The following is a 23,098-nucleotide window of genomic DNA, read 5'->3' on the forward strand; positions in this document are numbered from 1 at the left end:
AGATAAATATAAATATATATATATATCGAGTAAAGAGAAAGAGGGAGAGCGAATATGAAACCAGAGAGAGAGAGAGAGAGAGAGAGGAGAGAGAGAGGAGAGAGAGAGAGAGAAGAGAGAGAGAGAGAATAATAAATATACATATACATGTGTGGACAATTTATTAGTGTCTCATTTATTTGAGGTTCCTTTATAAAACATCATACAAATATGGGTCCAAATGGTACATTACCAGCTAAGAGTTAGGTTTGTTTTATGAGTGATTTGTATAATGCCGATTCCAGTTAAATTTCTGGAAAACATAACATTAGATCTAAGCAAATTTACCGAGGTATCACCCAATTAATACAATGAGATTTTTTAACTCAGATGGATAAACAGTTGCATTGAATTCGGGCTGTTTAAACTAGAATTAACATATGGCTGCTTAATCCGAACACATAATTTTTACTAGATGACCAACGTTAAAACGATGGGCAATACCTAACAAGGAATTTTGTAAATGATGTTGTTATTGTTCGGGGACTATTCTTATTATGTTATTATTTCTTTCCTTTCTCTCTCTTTCTCTCTCTCTCTCTCTCTTCTCTCTCTTCTGGTTCAATATTCTTCTATCCCTCTTTCTCTTTACTCGAATATATATATATTATATTTTCTTTCGTCTTTTCATTAATAATAATTTCTGTTGGGAAAATTGTGTAAAATTCATGATATTAAATTGTATATGCCCCGTGTTGTTTCAAAAATGTACTGTTCTGGAAGAATCCCACTTGTTGCGGCAGGTTATCCTTCAAGGTGGCTAGCCTATGGCGACTCCTCTCGTAGAGTGAAAATCGCCCTTATGGCTATCTGGTAGTGGTCAGTTAGATTCAGCACGCATTTCTACTTCTATGCGTGAGTGTGGCCCTCACAGTGTGGCCTATATATATCATCGCTCTTTGCTCTGTGCCCCAGTAATGTTCATATTTGGTCCCGTACCCCACCCCAAGACGATAACTTGTAGCAACCTAGGTCCTATACTCGCCCTTTTCACCTTTGAACATATCGTCGTCTAGGCCAAAAAACCTTATTTATACATAGCGTCACGTTTTATATACTTCGTGATCAAGTTATTTGTATGTATATATATATATATTTAAATTGGATATATGTATGGGGTTTACAATTGAAATTGAGATATCAGATAGTTACATAAAACTTACTTGTCCTGCAGACACCCTCATGCACTTTAAGTCATAATAGACCTCATGTTTGTAGCTATGAAAAATACAAATTGTCTTGGAAAATTTGTCATTTTTGCTCATGCTATACCTCCCTAGATTGTGGGTGTTAGCTCAAGAGCAACCAGCCCGAGAAGAGTTTACTTAAGACTCAGAGGTCTGGAAAAACTAAGCCCTATTAATAATAATAAGCTCAAGAGAACAATGAATAATGGAATAATGTATTTTTTACATGATATTGAATTGGTTATGGCTGCTTCTTTGAAAATCTTTAAATTCTGAATCTGATGGATAGCCTCCAAGCCTGAAGGTGAAGATTTTTGGGTTTAGGAGTTCTTCTAAACTGAAAGACTTGGGATTTTCCTCCACCATAGTTAGTAGCCTGGAAACCTTTCCTCTATATTAGAGTCATCCTTGTGTTAAAGAGCTTTTGTAGTACCTAACAACTGATAAATTTGCACGGGAGGCAGTTCTTGATGTTGTCCAAGCAGTGAAACATCGCTTCTAATCTCCAGAGTGCTGAGTATGGCTAAATGGGCAGGACACCATTCACTGGCAAGGCATGAGTCACCTGAGCGACTCACTCTTTTCTTCCACTCCGTGCTGAGGGGACTCAGTGTCATCAACTCTAGATGCACATGAATTCATAGATTTACGTGCACTTGGGGAATCTCGCAAACGAGCGCTCGACAAGGAACTAGTCTTAGGGGCAGAACCTCTAGGACTAGAATCAGAAGTGTGAACCGAAGTTTGCGCCTCTATAGCTGCCAACACGCATGACGGTTCCTGTTCCTCAAGGAACAGGCGAGCCAATGGAAGACCCAACTGCCTACCCAGTTTGAGGAGGCAGAGCCTTAGAAGCCCCATGAAGAGACCTCTTGTGGGTGAGGGGTGTGGGAGACTACCTTCTTCTTCGGGAGGGAGCCTTAGAAGTCGAAGGGGGGAGGATGGTTGAAGAAAAATATATGATTTCGAAGAGGAAGATGACTACACTTGATGAGCTCTCTTCCTCCTCAACTTCTCCAAATTCTGCAAGATTTCTTCTACAGGATGAGGCACATTTACCAGCAGAAGTAGAGTTAATAATCACAGGGCAGCCGCGAAGCTGTTTTCCAGTGTTGAAACTCCAGGATAACAGCAGCAAATTAATACTTATGATTTTCAGCAGGGGAATAGTACACACACTCGAGGACCAATATCACAGCATGCTATGAGTTACAGGTACAATTCCAAGGTTAGGCTAGCGCTGTAATCACCTGTCACCACTGTTAGTCTGTAAAAGAAAGAAAATATGATGAAAAAATAAGGATACTCCTCTTGCATTCAAGGGCACCACCATCTGAAATGAGAGGAGATCCCTCAAACACCAACACCACACGCCCCTCCCTCTCTGTTTGTCCAGTAAGCTAGTGAAAGAACAAAATAGAAGAGGAAATACCGGAAGAAAAACAAAGGACAAACCTCTGAAGTTCCCCTGGTAATTTCCAAAGCATAAGCGTAAATTTCAAGTTAATACACTCTCTCCCTGACATTAAAGGACGAAAATATGTAATAATGGTGTAGGCACACCCTTGCTGCCGACCCTTGACACAAAGTAGGAAGGCAGCTAGCAAGGCTATCACAAAAAGTCTGTTAGTATATTGATTATTCAAGTCAATTAATTATTATCATCAAACAATATATATATAATATATATAAAAGAAAGATCCCACTGGGAAAATCGTGATTGACAGCTAGTCAGCATGAGCTCACAAACATATTTCTTCTTTGGAAGATGGCGGGCTACCCGCCTATCAGACAGTGGTTCCTGCCTAACCACCTTGTTCAAGAATTTAACGGCCATATTCCAGCCTACACTGAAAGTAATTCTTATGTAAAGGACTGAGGGTTTGTACATCGTGTGGAACAATTCAGAGTTCAGCAGTTACTTTGACAGTAGACCTAGGTTTACTCAGCTGACACTTTCAGACATAATATGCTTTATTGGGATGAACTTTGGTGCTCTACTGAGCTCATTTGCCTATGCCTGTTAAAAAATCTTCACTACTAGTTCATTGACAAGGCATGCCGCTGTTGATAAATTGCTAATTATGACACCAACTGTTCTTGCCATAAAGTGGTAAACAAATGATGGGAGGACTAGAAAGATTGTTTTTAACCCAAGAAAATTGATTTGTTTTTCCTTGTCATGCAGTATCTATGATCCTGTTGTTTAGAGATCCAGTAATTCACTCCAACCATGACTTGATACATTTGTAAACATCTGTACTACTGGACTGGGTGGACCTAATGGGACACGTACCAGGAAGTGATTTAGGGAGTTCTTGGCTAGATATGCTGCTGACCACAACTTTTCAAGATCAAATGAATTGTTGATGTAATTAATGCTTCTGATAAGCTATTAACAGCGTGTAAGATATAAAAATTGGTTGGGGGAAATCTGATAAGCTGCTTGCAGACATGAAAAGTGAGCGAAGAATTCTGATGAGGTGTTAACATCATGAAATGTACATGAAAAGTTAGTGGGGAATTCTGAAAAGCTGTCGGTATCACGAGAGACATCAAAAGTAAGTTGAGAATTTGATAAGTTGTTTACAGCGTATCAGATAGGAAGAGATATTTAAGCAGTTGCTGTTTATTTTTGGGCTCAGATGGGTCAATCTGTAATGTCTGGGATATTAAATGAACAATGAAATTTTGGTGAAATTATTTTGTATTTTCAAGTTGTAAGTAGAGTACAGTACATACATTTATACATTTCAAATGATGATAGAAATGCAGTACAGTATTTGAAATGTCAAAATATACCAAAATCTTGTACTCTTGCCAAGTGGGTACTAATTCTGATGAGGGTTAATTGATATTATTATTGACACTTGAAAAAATTGATTATGTATATACATAGCCTATATTATTGTCCTCTTTTTCTTAAGTGGTATGCTTTTCTTTAATGTAACTTATAAACTGCCTAATTAATTGTGTATTTTGTTTGCTCTTCATGTGTACTACTTATGTCAAGGAGTGCCATATATGTTAGATATGTACAGTAATTAATGTGTTGCTGAATTTCTTTGAATTACAGGTGTGAATAGCCCAGAAGACATTCAGCTCAATATAACATTCATAACAAATACTTCAAAAAAACAGAGCAAAGGTCGTGACCCCCCCAAAGAAGAGATGAACATAGTTAGTATACTTTTATTTCTCTTTTGTAGTATTATTACATACTCAGGAAAAGAAAATGTTGCGTTAATTTTACTGGTAGTGTCACATTTCAAGATAACTGTTTGATTGATGTGTATAACAGCCTTTGAAACTACTCTTTCATGCAGTGTAAGACAGCATAAATGTTCATGTTGAAGTTAGTTTCTCATTCCATTCTATTTTTTATGATTGGTAACAAGGAAGACCATACAGTTTTTTCATAATGAAATGGAGCTGTTGCCAAAATTTATTAGGGAATTGCAAAGATTTTTTCCTAGCAAAGCTCCTGAGAGAAGTATTCAATGAAAACCCACGTATACAATTGGTGTGGGAAATGTGGTATATTTGCTGAAATTCTTGACTGTGTTACAAATTTGCTTCCTCATCTTTAGAAATGTATGTTTCATATTTGTTCATATATTTTACTCCTAATGATATGCCAAAATAGAGTGAAAAATGGATTGCAACTTGGAAAGGGTATTACATATGCAAAAATTCATTTTCAGTAAGACCTATAGAATCCATAAAAGTAAGTACAGTGTAGCACTAAAGTATAATTCAAGTCTAATAAACAAATTTCATATAAGGAAATTACCAAGTAATTACATAGCTATAAGTATTTTCTAACTTGTGTGGCAGCCTTTATTTAAAAATTTGCGGCAGTGCTTTGATAGTTTAGTGTAGGTAACGGAAATACTAGAAATGACTTAGCAGAAATGTTTATTCTGTTTTTGCTGGCTCTCGAGTAAACATTGGTTGTTGGCAGCAGCACATGTTAATTGGTTTTTAGTTGTTTAACTAGATTCGGTGAAGTATTATCGCTTAATTTTGAGTAGCCTTCAAGCTTTGTTAACTATATTAGCATTTAGGATCAGGATTTTCATTCTACATATTATGTTTGATTCTAGTTTCTCTAGCCTTCACTATTGTAGTGAAGGTTGCAAGACCAGTTTGTCTAATCATACTATGATTCATATACAGTTTACAGTAAGTGTAGGGGACAGGAGTGTAGTAAGTAAGGGGAAAACTTGTGCTGAATTTCATTACGCTATTAAGAGATAATGCCACAAAGAGTAAACAAGAAAAACCCAGGATACACAAAAAAATGCTCTAATGAAATGCTCTTGCAGGGCACTGTGTACACTTAAGGTATATTTAGGGCTATACTGCCATGAATCCTTCCAGTTTCTGTCTTGCATATGCATTAATTTTTTATTGTATACACACGCTTCTGAAGTTACCATAATCCATATACACACAAAGAAACAAATGTCCAATGTTGAGGCAGTTACCCCATCAAACGAAAACTTTATGAAACTATAGTACATATACAAATAAGAAACAAAGAAGTACATCATTAGTATACTTGAAAATCCCAGCCTGATATAATGTTATGTAGAAGAAAAATTGCATAAAGAACTGTTGGGTTGCCAGGGTGTATTATACATGAGAATTTTATCATGTAATACATGTATTACATGATAAAAAATGTAATTTTAGACAAATATTTTCAAAAAAGTAAGTTAGTTTTCAGAAAATTATAATCATTTCATGAAAACCTATTATTAGCCTGAACTTTAAATTTAAGTGGGAGGATCAGGCTGCTAATGGTAGCCTTAAATTTAGGGACAGCTCCAGACTCAATCAGTAATGGAAGAAGAGCTCGCACTTGTAGTCTTCACACCCTGGCATAATTCATTCCAGCTAGCTTGAGCAGATTTGTTTTGTTTGCTCCCAGAATTTTCAGTTGTTTCCTATGGGGATACAGATACTATGACTTAAATATACAGAGTGTCTTACATTGCATGCACTGGAGTGGCTGTGATCTGGATAACAAGGAGGGTAATCCGGTGCTTACCCACACTCTCTGACCCATGCCAGCCATTTTTCTTATAGCTCTGAGATGAGCTAGACCTGCCTCAATGTACCCATCCCCCTTTTGGGCTGTTTTGGACGAGTATCCTCCTCTTTTGTTTGGTTGCAGTGTGACACTGCGCATTTCAATGCTGTTTGATGTGCTTTTTTGTTGTGGGTTTATTAGTATGTATTGTATTTTGGCTGAAGAGTTAGACTGAAATCCTAAATTTAAGTATCAATTTTTTCCTGAAACTTATCTGTACTGGGAAGTTGATCTAGTATGCAAATTTTTAACTTAGTAAAGAACTGCTTTTAAATTTTTCTTGGTCCCTAGTAGAAAAGTGGCCAAAGTACAGTGGTATGTATAGAGACAAGGGAGCCAGGAAAGAGGATCAAGGGCAGAAACCTTGATCAAACAAATTGCTTTTGGTTCATTTGTGTCAAGGAAGGAAATAAAAATGAAGTACCCCAAATATGAGAGCAGTACTCCAAACAGAGATGATGTAGGCTTACTTTAGAGGCAACACATTTATATTTAATCAGATGCAGGTAGCTTTGAATTTTTAAAATGGAGAGAAAACTTTATGGCTACCAGTTACTGAGAAATACTGAGAAAACTTTATGGCTACCAAATATGTACATACTGGTCATCACATTCATTTTATATTTTCATATACGTAGGAATTATAATTAAGAAATAAATTTTGATGTCGGGCAGTGTTTTAGCAGTATATAACCGAGCATTCTAAGTTAACCCATTATTTAATTTTTATACAGATTTAATGACTGAGTTTATTATGTTGGTAATGTTACAATTTATTATTTAGAGAACTCAAAATCTGAATTGATTCAATTTTCTTTGTTTTCATACAGATACACCGTGATGTTATGTCTGCTGTAACTAATCGTTGGCCAAATTTAGGACCAAGCACAACTTTGGAAGTCTGGGCTGTAGACCTTGATAAAAGGGCTCTTTTGGCTTTTGGAATGCTGGATACAGATAGCAGCTCCAAAAACTTCAAGGACTCTGTGAAAGATCTCAAATTGCAGTAAGAGAATACTTGCAGTAATGATGTTGTGTTCAGATACTCAAGTAATTCTATGTGTTAGATAGTAGTATAAGTAAAACCTGAATTGTAGTAGTTTTTATTTTTACTATTTTAAAGTTTCAGATAGAATTTTTGTTTCCTTCAAATGTTGAATCAGAGATTTTGAACTGGCTACAGTGAATTGTTAGAAAAATGACTATTAATGATCCATGGAGATAACTCAGGATTTTATATTTTTGATGATAGTAAAAAGTATATGAATGTTCACTGAGCTTAACCAATTCTTTTCATTGCTTTGTAGGAGAGTAAAAGAATGTTTTTAAGAAATTAAAAATGCTAATTATAAAGTTCTCATTTTCTTAGAATTATAATTATAAAGTTCTCATTTTCTTAGCAGTTTTCAAATAGCTTTGATGGCTGAGTTAGGATTTTTTTTTTTTTAGCTCTTTCTCTGTAGAAATGTAGACCATGACATTGATATTTACCAGGGGAAATGGGCAGTCTTCTGCAATTAGTTTCATCAATGGATAGTGGATTTTCTGATCTTCCTCAGGGTTGAGAAAGGTCTTTCTGTTTTGGCTATCAGAGGCTACAGAGCAGCCTTGGGCTTGATTTTGCACCTGAAAAGCATGGACATTTCTTTGTGGGAAATCTTGTTGTTCAGGAGTTTCTAATAGTCTTGTTCTCCAGGAGAACTCAATCCTCCTGCGTGGGACCTTTCTCTAGTCCTGGCAAGTCTCACTTGAGCTCCATTCGAGCCCTCACATCGGTCATCAGACAGGGATCTAACTCTAAAGACAGTTTCCCTGTTGGCCTTGGCTTCTTCGAAAAGAGTTGGGGAGCTTCATTGCCTAAGTTATGATGTTAAGCACACCAAGGGTTGAAGGTCTGTGGCTTTCGAATTTGTCCAGGAATTTGTGGCTAAGACCCAGAATCCCTTGGTGCATGAGGACAGATTGGCCTTGTTTTCCATTCCCTTACTGAATGACTTTGTGGACAACGATTACAAGAGCTTTTGCTTTTCCCTGTCAGGCACTGCGATGCTATCTGAAGAGGACTTGTCACCTAAGACCTAGGTGCCTGTAGACTTTTTTTTGTTAGCACCAAAGGTAGGTCCAGAGGGGAAGTGTCCAGGAGCACTAGCTTCTTTCTGGTTATGTGAGGCAATTAAACAGGTTTACTCCTAACATGCTAGTGCTGTCACTTGAGTCTGTGCAGGCTAGAGCACATGATATCAGAGGAAAGGGAAAGGTCCTCTCTGGCATTTAAGAAAAAATTGTCTGTTTGTAGAATTTTAAGCGCTGGTTCTAGGCTACATTAATCCACGTTCACTTCCTTTTACCTAAAGGAAGTTGCCCACATGTCTTTGGGCACTTTTTCCTTGGGTCCGGTGGTGGCTGCCCAACAAGTTGTGTAATTCACCCAGTGCCCCTGGTGAGACAGTTTGTATCTTACCGAAGATGATTGTGTGAGAGAGAATGAGTGAGTTGGCTGGCCACTTCCTCTCTCTTTTTCCTTTTTTCTTCCTACGGGCGGGTCGAAGGATAAACACTTTATATGCTGGAACTGGTCCAATACAGGTGAGTAGGGTGGTCATACTGGTGGTGGTTTTGCATTGTTACTACACAATAGACAAATCTGCTATTCAGTAGCAAGTGCTCCTCTCTCTCTCTAGCAAGAGGAGTGAGGAGTGGTAACAGGCCTCAGTGCTTACATGGTTTGTTGCTTTGAACAGACAGAGTTTTCTTAAGTTCCTGGAATGCAATAAATGTGGCCATTTTTTATCATTGTAGTATTTCAACCCAGGCAATTGAGGTTTTAGATATCTTATTGTCTATTCTCTCATGGGCTTGGACCCCCTTCTTTAGAACTTGGAAGGGTGGTCAGGTGGGTTGCACTCCCAGTGGGTATAGGATACTTGTACCTCCCTCCAAGGATCAGTCTATCCTATTGTTAAGACCGAAGGATTGATCTGCATATGAACAAATTTTTAATCAATTTATATTTTTCATAGCTTACAAACATGAGCTCTTAACGTTTACTGCCCACCTCTAGCCGCCCCTCTCTCTTTTACTGGGTTGGGGGAAAGACTGCCGCGTCATCGGGTTGGGGGAAAGACTGATGCATCACTGGGTTTTATGCCTGGTTGGTGACCAAGCTTCCACCTAGTATACTCATGAGTTGCCAGGTGCCACAGACTCCTTGCTTTATAATCTTTGATTATTTTTAACTGGTTTCCAGCTGGTGCAAGAAGATTATTCTAGTGTTAAGACCTCAGATTTGTAAGTTATGAAAAGTACAAATTGATTAAAAAAAAATTAGTAATTTTTTGCCAGCTCAGATTGGTTCCCCATATGCCTATTCCTACTTAGGCCAGTCAGAAACCAACATTGAGAATGTCAAGGTCTAACATGTTTAGTTTTTTATATAAATCAGTTTAAAATGTTCTTATTATAGGCAGTCCCTGGGTTACGACGGGGGTTCCATTCTTGAGAGGCGTTGTAAGCCGAAAATTGTTGTAAGACGGAACATTGTCAAAAATCCTAAGAAAACCTTACTTTTAATGCTTTGGGTGCATTAAAAAATTTTGTAAACTGCATTCTTATTGCATTTTTTCATCAAAGAAACCTTCAAAATATTGATTGATTTTGCATTTTTGGAGTCATATTTCTATTGCCAGATCAGTGTTGTAGGCGCCATAACACTGGAACATGCGTCGTAAACCTAGAAATAATTTCTGATAAATATAATTGAAAAGCATTGTAACCTCAGAACGTAGTAAGCTGGGGACTGTATGTACTATTCAATTACGTATATCTTTAAACACAATAGTTACCTTGAAAACTCTGCAGCGATCATAAGAGAAACCCCTCAACTAGCTGATAGGCCATTAGTTTATGTAGGGAAATGTTGATAACCTAGTTATGTCATGGTATTCTAGTTTTCAGCCATTAGAGTTGTTGAAGGAAACAAACCTTCAACAAGTCTTATCTTTACTATTTCCTGTCCTTTTCAAGTTCAAGGCCTTATTACAAGTACACTTTTGTAATTTATTTTTTCTTCATTTTTGTAGTATTTGAACATACATATATGTATGATTTGTAGTTTCATACATTCAACTTACCTGTCAGATATATACATAGCTATCGACTCCGTCGTCCCCGACAGAAATTCGAATTTCGCGGCACACGCTACAGGTAGGTCAGGTGATCTACCGGCCCGCCGCTGGGTGTCAGGACTAGGAACCATTCCCGTTTTCTAATCAGATTCTCTCTGTCGCTGGGAATGTAAACATATGTTTACTTTCCCTCCTGATTTGATTTTCGTGTTTCATCGCCATCGATCTTCTGGGCCAACTTTTACAGGGAAGTACTGGATCGGTGGTTCGGCATACGCTTTTAATAACTTTTTAATAACTTTTAATGAATTAACTTCGAAGTTTTCGAAGAATAGAGGATGTGTAACTACCGAAGTTTTTGGTAGACAATTACATAGTTTGCAAGAAAGGGAAATATAAATATTTATTCATTGATAAAGTGTAATAAATGTTAGAATTTGATTGAGGAAAATAAGGTAACTTCCTATTTGAGGAAGTCAGAAAAACATAGAACTAGATATGTATTTTTTTAGAAGCTTTAATAGCTCTCGTTCTGACGAGCAGTTAGAATATTAACAGTACTAGTAGTGTAGTTTCCTCATCACCTTCTTACTTCACAGAAACTACAAATTCATTTGCAATTTGAAGATAAAGGAATGTAGCTCAAGATACGAGCTATTATAAGGTAAGAAGTGATTATAGTGTTCCCCATTGCAATAGAGGGGTGCGTCTGATCGGCTCTTGTCTCGCTCCCAGGCCTAGACCTCTTCCAAGCTCACAGGCCCAGAGGAGAAGGAATGTCGAAAGCCTTACGGAGGTTACAGAGAATCCCCACCGATCAGGTGTCCCCTCGGCAGGTTCTGTAGGACGTCCCAGACTGCAGGGATAGCCATTGGAAAGGCATCCTAATTCAATGTTGATTCCCCTTATTATTATCGTCTTGACGAATAAGGAGAAAAAACATTTCAACGGCGTTAGGATCATTAACCTTAAATGAAGATGCAAGATAATCTCGTCTGGCTATCTGAACCTCAGAAGAGACGGAGAAGGAAGGGAAGACATCATTCGATAACAGTTGCGGTAGAGGCATTGCCCTATCCGGGTTCGTCGCCCCCCGTACAGTTGGACGGGGGGGGGCTCTATCCCATGGGGGTTTGAAATAGTTATTTCAATAAATTCCTCATCGGTATGTGTATATGAAAATATATCTATTCTGAGAAGAACGAATTAGATATTAAAGAATATTTGTTGATCGAATGAATTATATGGATCTCGTTTAGTGATTACACATATATATATAACTTTTAAGCTTCTAGCTCCTTGGGCATGAAGCTCCTCGGTAACGAGGCTCAATGCGCCTAAAGTGTCTGAAACAAGGCGCAAAGCGCCTGAAACGAGGCGCAAAGCACCTGAAGGCCTGAAATATAGGCGCAAAGCGCCTGAAGCACTATGAACCAGGATCTTCATCGGAAATGGAAGTCCTTCTCATTCAGAAGAAAGGGAGGGCTATGTCGAAAATGGAAATATTGTCGAATTCTAAGCAAGAACAAATGTACAAGAGATCGGAACCTTCCGCACACAGAACCTTCCGCACAAGCGGAACCTTCCAGAAGGCGGAAGATTCCAGATTCAAATAACCTTCCAGACGTACAGAACTTTCCAGGCGAGGATCGCCTTTCAGATGCTCGGAACTTTCCAACAAGAAACTTTCCAAGCGCGATACGTCTGCTAGGATCCAGGAGTATTCGGAACACGATACTCCTGCCAGGCACCAGGAGTATTCCGACGAGCACGATACTCCTCCCAGGCGCTAGGAGTATTCGGAACGTGATACTCCTACCAGGCCGCCAGGAGTATTCCGATCACGATACTCCTCCTAGGAAAGCGATACTTCTGCCAGGCGCCAGGAGTATTCCGAGCACGATACTCCTCCCAGGCGCCAGGAGTATTCGGAGCGCGATACTCCTACCAGGCGCCAGGAGTATTCCGAGGACGAGGAGTATTCCGATCGCGATACTCCTCCCAGGCGCCAGGAGTATTCTAGGCAAGATACTCTTGCTTAGCGCCAGGCATCTTTCTCCTACAAGAAGAGCCTGACAACCGCCAAGAGTCCTCCAGGCGAAAGGTGAAAGACATTCGAGGCTTCCTCCTGATAGGGACGGGAGTTGTCGCACCAGGCGGGGTCCCGTCGCCCTTGTCAGGATCGTCTTAATGCAATAAAGGCAAGAGCAAGTTCGGCTTTTTCCAGGCAGGGACTCAAGATGTAGCACAGGCTGCCGTAGCCCTTGTCAGGTTAGAGTCGGTACTGCTAAAGCCCTTCACCTTTCGAAAGGTAGCGCTCTCCTCCGGTTGCTCAATTCTTCTCCCAACTTGAGGAATGGAAGATAGAGCAGAATTGTGAGAATTAGTTCAGTATTAGTAAGAGGATATTAAAATCATCCTCCTCCTTCTAAAAAATAATGCAACCAACCATTTACAGAAAGAGGGGCAATCGTTTGGAAGTTGACAAGATTCGTACGAGCTCTCATTCATTGATTAGAGGCTCTTCCAGATAAGAAAGGCGTAAAATACGGACTTATCTCCAAGATAATAAAAGCTGGAGAGATTCTCTTCGATCCTCGGTTGTCATTTGCGATCTCTTTCGACTAATACTCATTCGGGATTATTGACGAAAAGAACGAAGAGAGTAAGATTTCCATTCTTTCTCGGCATGTCAGAAAGGAAAGAATGTCGTAGAAGGCTTGCTGTATACGACTACTGAATGACAAGTCATATACGCATACCATTGTTGCCTTTCTGGTTCGCTACGGAATTATCTATATCCTTACAGGATTTTCCTAGTAAGGACTTCGCTTAAAAGGTTTGTTACGACAATACCTACTCAGCTTCGTTGGTATTTAACAAAGGTTTGTTTGGCTTAAAAATTTGCATTATTGAGAGCTTTCTTAGACTCGAGAATAATTTTATTTTATCCATTCATTGAAGGGAGTAACTGGCAACTCGGAATGAATGCAGCCAGGCAGTGAACGAGACGGCTGTAATTGTGAGCCAAATCCAGTACCATCTGGTCGGGTCTCGTGAACGGTTGGTTACATCTCTCTCTCCTAAGGGATCGAATGCTTCACCGTATATTCCCCCTACAATCAGGGACTTATCCACGAATTGAGGGGATTTTTAGGCAAACATGAATAACATCGTATTCGTTTTGCTAAGGATCTCTCTCTGCCTCGGCGAGGAAAGAATGTAGTAGAAAATTCACCTTAAGAACGGTACGGTAGGAAGCCTTATGCACACACCGTGGTTAATTACAGAGTTCCTACTATCCTTACAAGAGTTTCCTAGATGAATGCTGTTTACCACAATGTGACGGTATTATAAATGATTTTAATTCGGCAGAGCACGATTTAACCTATTTGGAAACAGACACGGAAACGTAACGATCCTTACCAGGTTCGATGCAGGATTTTGCACGTCCGTGAGAACCTTTTTGATCGACGATAATAACTGTTAACGTATGTTTAACATTTATTGGAAAGAGTTGTCAGACCTGCGGAAAGTATTCACAGATCTCTTCGCAAGGCAGAAGATGAACGAGCTTCTTATAGATTGCTTCCGTTTCCTCGAAACAAGAGAGGTAGCAAGATACGCCATCTTTAATTTAAATAGGGGAATAAAGTTTAGTCTTTTTTTTCCCCTAGTTATATATATTCTTAACATATTAAAATAAATGGGCGTCAAAGGAAGAAGATGAATGCATCATTTTGGCAATAAAAAGGTTGGATTCACAGAGGTCACGTTCTTCTTTCAGCATGTGTCGGAAGGTTTTTCTAAGAGAATAGAGATTTTTATCGGAATCTATTATAGATATTGGACCTGAAAAACCTATCCACTCTGAGTCTGTCTGCGTGCAGTCTAACCACAAGTAAATATGAATGAGAGGATTTTTTCAAGGGAAGCTTGATAATTCCTTTAAATATGTTAAAGACATAGAGTTGCTGCAGATCGTGCTAGATGGAAAGGGGAAACTGTCCTCTTCCGATACCGTCTGTGAACCACATAATGGTTTTCTTCCCTTTCAGAGGGAAGAATCACCTTGGTATTTTATGCTATCAATGAACACAGTAAAAAAAAAAGATATACTCTGTCTCGACAAAGAATATTAGAGATAGTAGAGAATTAAGATCTTCGGGATCTTATACAATACCTAAACGATAGAGTAAGAGATCTTATACTTAGAATGGGATCCTAATTTGGCCTCAGATTCCGTGTTCCGACAAGATGGAACTGCTCCTAATCAAATGTTTCTCTTGGTCCTAAACGATCAAAAGGACAAGTGAAATTTTGGGCTTTAGAATCTGGAATCAAATTCTATGAAGACTCGGCAATGGGTTCTGGCCAGCATAGTATGTTTGGCAAAAGAACTAAAGCCTTTTATTCCTGGATCAACGCTTTCAGATAGAGGTTTCGTTGTCCGGGTAATGTATTGACATTGTCGTCTACAGAAGAAGACAAGGTTTAAACATTTACTGACAGAGTCTTTGGAACGCGATGAGGGCTCAAACTACTTCCCAAAAGGGTCAGAGAGATACATTCAAGAGCTAGAAATCAGGAGGCCTACCAATTTCAGCTCAGAATCTCTTTAAGCTTCCAGGCTCCTTCCCTTCCTTCGGGCAAGGATAGGGAAGCTTCTGCAACGAGAAAACTCAACAACATTTAGGAGGAGAACTCGTTAGCAACAGAAGTATTCAATAAGGATCCTCCTCGGAGGAAGACTTGTCTCTCGGACTTTTAGATCTCCTATCGTCTACTGGATGTAGCTGACTAAATTTTGATGAATGTGCAGGAGCAATTAGCGTCTTTGGTAGGAGTACTTTCTAAAGAGCCTACTCGTAAAAAGGGTGACAGGCTTCCGATTAAGAGATCCAAATACCGATCTCCTGTCGGGCGCGACGAACCCTACAGGGGAGTTGTCGCACAAGCGGCCATCTCTGGGGGGAGCTGTGCGTTAGGCAGGCGAGACGTGGGAAAGGAAGTAACTCCTGCCAAGCGTCTGGCGCCAACTAGGAGCCAGGCGCCAAGTAGGCGCAAAGAGCCTGACTTTACTGTAGATCGTTCTAGGCCCAGATCTTCATCCAAGCAACAAGAGCCAACTGGAGAAGAGAGAACTCCTGATAGGAGTATAGCGCCCGCTAAGCGCAATATACTTGCCATTCGAAAGGCGCATTCCATGAGCGATACTCCTACCAAGCCACAGGAGTATTCAGAACTAGATGCGCCTTCATAGGTCAGGAGTATTTGGGAAGAGATACTCCTGCCAGGCGCCTTGAGTACTCTGACCTCGTACTCCTTCCAGGCCGCCAGGAGTATTTCTACTTTTTACTCCTACCAGGCGCCAGGAGTATTCGAAGCGCGATGTGCCTACCAAGCGCCAGGAGTATTCTGAGCTTAATACTCCTAACAGGCGCCAGGAGTATTTGGAGCGAGATGCGCCTTCCAGACGGCAGGAGTTATTCGAGGAGTGTTACGACTGTCAGGCGCCAGGAGTATTCCAAACAGGATACTCCTTGCGCCAGCAGGCGCGAGGCGCCAGCCAGGCGCAAGCCAGGCGCTAGGCTTCATCCAGATGAGATCCAGTTCAAAGAAAGTCCTAGTCTTCTTTGAAGCAATGGTGATCTCTAAAGCCACTTCATAAGTGACTTGATGATACCTTCAACAGCTGAGAATTTAAAAGCTCATGAAGTGCGAGCTTTTGCAAATTCTTGTTCTTTTCGTAACAATATGTCAGGAAGACATATTAGCTTTAACATATGAGAGATGCAACTATGTGTTGACTGCTCATTACACGAAGGACTTCAAGTTAACCTACGGGAGATCCTTCTCTCTTGGTTTATACGTATCAGCGGATACGTTGCTGGGATAAGGAGCCGACACTGATCCTTTTAATAATGAGTTGAATTTATTTTTAACTTAGTGAATTTTTTTTTTGAGGTTTTGAAAGGAGTTTGGGGGATAACTCTTTTTCAATTTTAGCGCGAACCCTCATGTTAGGAACAGGTGATCGGGATCGGTGTTGCGCTCCTTAGTTATGCCAATAGGCATAGGCCATGTTGTCATATAAGCGGATTAGCACACCCATTGACAAATGCTAATTAGGCTCGACCGAGTAAGTGGATAAGACCCCATCGGTAGACCCACAAGAACTCTTGGCCACAGATCACTATCTTGCTAAGGCTCTTGAGACGAAGCAGACTCCTATGCAATAGCTAGAGGAAGTCGACCCTTCGTCTAGAAAACAAACAAAGGATGGAACCAAGGTCTATATATACCTACAACACCATGTTGTTTACCTGTCTAGTCAGGAGTTAGCTGTCTCTTGCCCTCCACCAAAGGGTGTCAATCAGCTATGTATATATCTGACAGGTAAGTTGAATGTATGAAAATGATATTGTTATGATACAATAAAGTTTCATACATACTTACCTGGCAGATATATACGATTGAAGACCCACCCAGCCTCCCCGCAGGAGACAGGTGGAAGAGAGAATCTGATTAGAAAACGGGAATGGTTCCTAGTCCTGCCACCCAGCGGCGGGCCGGTAGATCACCTGACCTACCTGTAGCGTGTGCCGCGAAATTCGAATTTCTGTCGGGGACGACGGAGTCGATAGCTATGTATATATCTGCCAGGTAAGTATGTATGAAACTTTATTGTATCATAACAATATCATTTTTTGAAATTTCATATTTACAGTGCCAACCTTCTTTTGTTATGTAGTTATGCTCAGTTTCACAATTATTCTTTTGTCTTTCTTTACAGATTTCAAGATCAAAAAGATTACATTGAAGAGATAAGTAATCAATTACACAGGAAGATTTTTCCAAGAAAAAAGTCGGAACGATGTCTTCCAATCATACTTTATAGCACTATTTCTTCTGGTACTTTTAAGAGAGTTATATAACTCTAATTGTGATATTAGATTAATTTAATAAATGGTGATGTTACTGTTATTAAAATTTTTGCCAGCTAAGTATTGGTGCAATATATGACAGTGAGGGCTTATTATTTTTCATTTTTATAATTTTTTTTCTGTAAAACAGTATTAATATTTAGATTATTGATCAAGTTACTGGTTCCTGTAAACTTTATTTTTGTATCCCAGAAACCGTATTTTACAGTGCAATTTAGTTGCAACTTTGTACGTACGAGAATTACAAAAGTGAATATGTTTAAGGCAGTGCAAATATCAGTAGTACTTCTTCATGGCAATTTACTATCATTTTGGAATTCTCAACCACAAAAAATTCTAGTTTGTAGAGTCAGGGTGACTGTTGTTATTCAGTTTTACTGATTAATGTTAAAAAAGACATTTTAAATATGTATAAAAAATTAATGTTTCAAAGATAGTGAGGAGTGTAGGAATTAATTTAATTACAATTAGAATGAACATTTGATTATTGTTACTTGTCCTTTACTATGCAGCAGATTAAAGATAGTATCATAAATCACAGTGTAATTCTGCAACCTGATAGCATAGGCAAGTAATATTTGTAAAATCACTGCCTATTTATTTCAACTGAACTTTCTGGGAATAATTTTCATCAAAGCAGCTCCTATAATTTTTATGTTCTGCAAAAAATAGCATGTCCCTATGATTAATTATTATTATTAACATTATCATTATTGGTAAGTACATATATATGTTATTTAGCGGGAGGTTTAGACAACAGAGGCACTGTGTTAAGTAATTTAACCAAATATGGCATTTACTCAAATATGACAGTGATTAATGTAAGTCTTGCTGGAGTTTTAAGTAGGTTGATAGCCACTCTTTAAACAGTGATTGATATAAATTCTCTCTCTCTGCTGCAGTTGCCATTGGTAACAGTGAATTTACCCTGCTAAGTCTGGCATTTGATCTTATATAAAATTGATTGATATAGATTCTCTCTCTCTCTTTCTCTCTGATTACAGTTTCTCTTAGTAATAGTGAACTTAACTCAGTAAACTTGGCATGTACTCTGATATGATGAATTTTTATGTCAGTTAAACCAGGATAGATTTAAGCTTCAGTTTCATGTTGTATTTACATAACAGCACATTGGAAGGGGGTTACATCAGCAGAAGTTTTTTGATATGTTATAGTAGTATCTGTTTCAGGTCATTTTTATATACTGTAGTACAGTATTGTAGGGTGGTAGTATTAACATACAGTCATGTTTTTATTTGTAAAGCTTGATTTTTTTAACATATTTATATTATTTGTGTACCTGGTGCAATTTTTCTTTATTTGTCAAATCTGAGTTCAAATTTGTATAAGTTAGCACTGCCTGGGTTGAGAGCTGAACATATATATGTTGTATGCTATAATTCTAATTTGCTGAATCAAATTTAGAAAAATATAATCCTTAGTTCTGATCTCTTGAATTTTCATCTTCTGAGATCTGTAACCATGTCAATTTCACACTTTCTTGTGAGTGTTGCTTTGCATGATCAGTAAATGATTTCAGTATTTTTTCTTATAAAAAGTTTTTTAAGTTTGCCTTGCTTTTTCTTTGCATCACATCCCCCAATATCTTGTTGGATCATTGTTCTGTAGAGTCGAGAAACTTCATCTAACCTCTAAGAATGTTATGTGACAGCTGTCAGGCAAAATCCTCCTATGGACACTGTTGAGGTTAACTATTCTTGGATTGCATAATTTCTTTTATCCCCATCTAGCATAGGAAAGAATACACATCAACAGAGGAAAAAATGTCTTGTTACTTTTGTTCTTTTCATAATTTTTATAGATTTTAATTTTCTTTAGATGTTACAGATGATTCCATCAGAGGAAAATAAAATTAGCTTGAGATAATTAAGGAACAGACAAATTAAGAGGATTATTGGAATTATAAGTTTAGGAGAAAAAAGAACCACCTAATGAGGGGCCAGTGTATTCAGCCTGAGTGGACCAAAAAGAAATAGGTACAATGATTTTGATTATAAATATTATTCAATTAGCATTTGTATTAATGGATTTATTGTTTAGGCATTATTGTTTTTGTTTAATGAAGTTCATATGCCTTTCAGGGCTGGGAAGAATAGTTTGCTTGTGGTAAATTCAGTATGTATTATCAGCTGGTTAAGGAGAAGTTGTAATTAAGTATAAATGTTAGTACAGTGTCTGAATACTCTAGAATCAAAGCAAAAAGAAGTTTAAAGCAAAGGCTGGGAGTAATTGACAACGAAGTAAGGTAAAAGCGGCTAACAGCATACACACACTTAGAAAACATCAACTGTTCCACACAGAAAACATTAACTGTCCAGTGGGAATATCCAAGAAGCTTTTTTTTAATTTAATAATTTTTTGCTAAAAATAAAAAATAATTTGTCTGTTGTAATACTCACGCATAGAAAACCACCTTTTCTATTTGCTTTTTACCTTTCTCTCCAGTGATTGGTAATTCTCAGTTTTTCTGTTATGTGTCATTTTATCTGAGAGGTCTTAAGATGTTAAATTCTGTTTTATATTTTGTTTTACAGTATTCTCATTTTATTGACATTTAGAGCCATATACATGCACAGTATTCTTACCAATGTATGGTATCAGTACTGGTACTATTCATCTGTGGCGAAGACATTTGTTTTTGCAAATGTTAATGTTTTTTGTGTTAAGAGATACTCATATGTGAAGTCAGATAAGGTGCTGCTTTCGTTTTCCATCTTTTCTTATAATTGTCTTATCATTCTAGTGCACATATTCATTTCAGTGTCATTATATATGAAATGTTTGTTTTCTGTAGTTTTGATACTGGTCTCGTGAATATGTACATAGGAGTTATGGATGGAGGTCAGCTCACTGCTATTAATTGTATAGAAATGAGCAAAGGTTATGCTTTTTGGAATGTTATATTCAAATATAATTGTTTTATATCAGGATTTCCAATGGAAATGTACTCAACCATGACATTGTTTTAAAAAGATGAAAACATGATAATTACAGTGAAACTTATTTTAAAAAGTATGCTAGAATTAAATGACTAACAGGATCGTAAGTAATTCCCAGACACCAGGACAAATGTTAATTTTGCCCTGCAGCATTAGACTGTTTGGCAGAGATATACATTAATTCATAACTAATGATTATAATAGTTAGAGTTAGGTAAGAGATCTGATTTGGTTGTTATATACTTAAATTTCAATAGTTCCCCAGTAACTGAAATTCAAGAAATTTCTGTAATTAGCTTTCCACATAATGGACTAAAAACCAGTAACTTGATTTTTTCTCTTGTAATTAATTTATCAGAAGGTTGTCATGTTAAAGCTGTTGTGTAATGTACTTAAATACCTAATTTTTATATAAGTAACTTACCAAATAATTACACAGCTATTAGTTTCTACTTTACGGCAGCTCAAAAATGTGAAAACTACGGCAGTGCTCTTTTGTTTTGGGTGTAGGTAACTAGCCCACCTACTTTTGGGGATTGAATAGGTACCACATAGCTGAGCTCAATTCATTTCTGCCTGTCAATGACTGAACATTGGTCGTTGAGCAGCTCTGAATTTTTGTTCACTAGATGATTGTGATTTTCACTGCCTTTGATGACATATTTTGTTCTTTTGGTGTGCTAATTACATAGCTTCGGTCATTATGTATTTTGACTTATTTACTGACTGTGACCTTATGACTTTGATCAGACTCTAGTTTATCTAGTGTCAGGTTATGCAGCATTGGCTGCAAACAAGACTGACTTCAGCTAAATATGATAATCACACTATGTGTTTTATGTGTAGAAGGCAGATTTGCTATTTGCTTTTCTCTTGTGACAAGTGCAAAGACTGGGACCAGGGAAAGTGGCAGGTTTTTTGTGCTCATTTAGAAAAACTTCAGCGTGACAGGAGGAGAAAGGTGACTGCTAGAGTAGAGGCCAGGGCTTCTTCTAGTAAGGTTAGTTTGCCTAATGTTGATGTAAATTTACCAGTCCCTTATACACCTACTACCTTTTCCCCTTTTCCCTTATAACTAGTTCCTTGTTGGAAGAGTGGTTTATTTGCTCACTTACCGATTTGGTAGTCACGAGTTTGATTCCCAACTCTGCCAATGTGGAATCAAAGGAATTTGTTTCTGGTGATTAGAAATTAATTTCTTGATATAAAGTAGTTCGGATCCTACAATAAGCTGTAGGTCCTGTTTGCTAGGTAACCAACTGGTTCCCAGTAGTGTTAAAAATATCTAATTCATTCAGGCAAGCCTTAGAAGAGTTGTTTTTTAATCAGCTCAGTGGTCTGGTTTAAACTAAGATATACTTACTTTCCCCCGTAACCAGCCCTCCAACTTTTCCAACTACGTACTCCACTTCCCGGCTCTATTCTGAACCCAGTACCATTGCCAGTCTCAAAGCACGGTTAGACCAGTTATTTGGTCTATTGGTGAACACTGTTTGCTCAGATTGGGACTTTGGTGAAAGTCCTGACGGACAAAGTGAATAGTGTCGATGCAAGTGCAGTGGAGGAGGTAGCTATCTGTCCTACTAATGCTTCTAGACCAAGGTCCCTGCTAACTCCCTTGCCCTGGGCCCCCCCCCCCCATGGAGAAGCAAAACTGGCAGTGCAAGGGATGTCAATGGGGTTTGCCCATGGATAGTTGCTCCCTCAAATGAGCCTGTTGTACGGGAATCCCAGGACTCGTTGGATGGCCACTGGAAAGGTGTTCTGTTGGATGTACATATAGTACTATGTTGTCGAATGATTCGGACTCTGGTGTGTACAAGGGCACCGTTGGCATTTTTCTAGTGTTTCAAGGCCACTGAAAAGGCATGGGTCATTGGTGGAAGAGGATTCATCACTGCCTCATAAGCGGACGCAGAGCAGAGTCCGCTCCCCTCCTTTAGGTATTGGGAGAGCCCCTGTCAAGTAGCTTAGCATCGGATACTGTTCCAAAATGCTTCTTCCAAGAAAGTGTCCAAGTACCCATGGTGTGAGCTCCCAGTGTCCAAGCACCCGATGTCCGAGTGCCCACTGTCCATATACCTAGTGCCTGAATGTCCTGTGCCCGAACATCCAGTGTCCAAATATCCAGTATCCAAGTGTCCACTGGCCAAACTCCCAGTGTCCGAACACCCAATGTTCGAGCACCCAGTGTCACCAAAACTCTCTGTCTGAACAATCATTGTTCAAGTGTCCAGCGCCTGTACCCCTGGAGAGAAGTGATCAGTGCCACTTTCCGAGTGCCAGATTCTCCTTCAGTCTGGACAGATGGATTTGGTTTTCCTGTTGGTTGAGGATCCATCTTTAATTCCAATCCAACATTGGACATCATTTTGAGCCTTCTCCAGAAACCTGCCCCAACGACGCAGAACCCGCCAGACATTGCCACTTGCCCAATTTCCTCAGATGAGGAAGACTTGAGAGCAGGAGCAACCGACTTCCAATTTTTCTACACTCCTGAAGTATTTTTTGGCGCTCACAGTCCCATAATTTCCTCTCCTTCAACACCAGTGGAAGTCTCACCTCTGGCTACGGAGAAACTGTGACTTTTCTCAAGCCAATTTGGCAATAATCACCATTGCACATGATGATGATAAAGAAGAAAGAAAGCAAAGTTGGAAAAAACGAGATTGGGTGTTCATCTTATGTTGCCAGATAGGGAGAGTAAAGGAGAATGTCATAGTACTCTGTATCCTCATCTTAT

General features: G+C 38.7%; 1 protein-coding gene across 1 annotated transcript in view; it reads left to right on the forward strand.

Annotated features, from left to right (window-relative positions):
* Nucleotides 1–21,617, forward strand: part of LOC135195948 (eIF-2-alpha kinase GCN2-like) — a 153,288-nt gene extending 131,671 nt beyond the window's left edge. Inside the window, exons 24-26 of the mRNA XM_064222451.1 lie at nt 4,303–4,406; nt 7,155–7,330; nt 17,245–21,617. Coding sequence (XP_064078521.1) covers nt 4,303–4,406; nt 7,155–7,330; nt 17,245–17,386 — 422 coding nt within the window. The 3' untranslated portion in view covers nt 17,387–21,617. The remainder of the gene's footprint in view (nt 1–4,302; nt 4,407–7,154; nt 7,331–17,244) is intronic.
* The last annotated feature ends 1,481 nt before the right edge of the window (nt 21,618–23,098 follow it).

This window comes from Macrobrachium nipponense, chromosome 17 (assembly GCF_015104395.2).
Source record: "Macrobrachium nipponense isolate FS-2020 chromosome 17, ASM1510439v2, whole genome shotgun sequence".
Classification (NCBI taxonomy): domain Eukaryota; kingdom Metazoa; phylum Arthropoda; class Malacostraca; order Decapoda; family Palaemonidae; genus Macrobrachium; species Macrobrachium nipponense.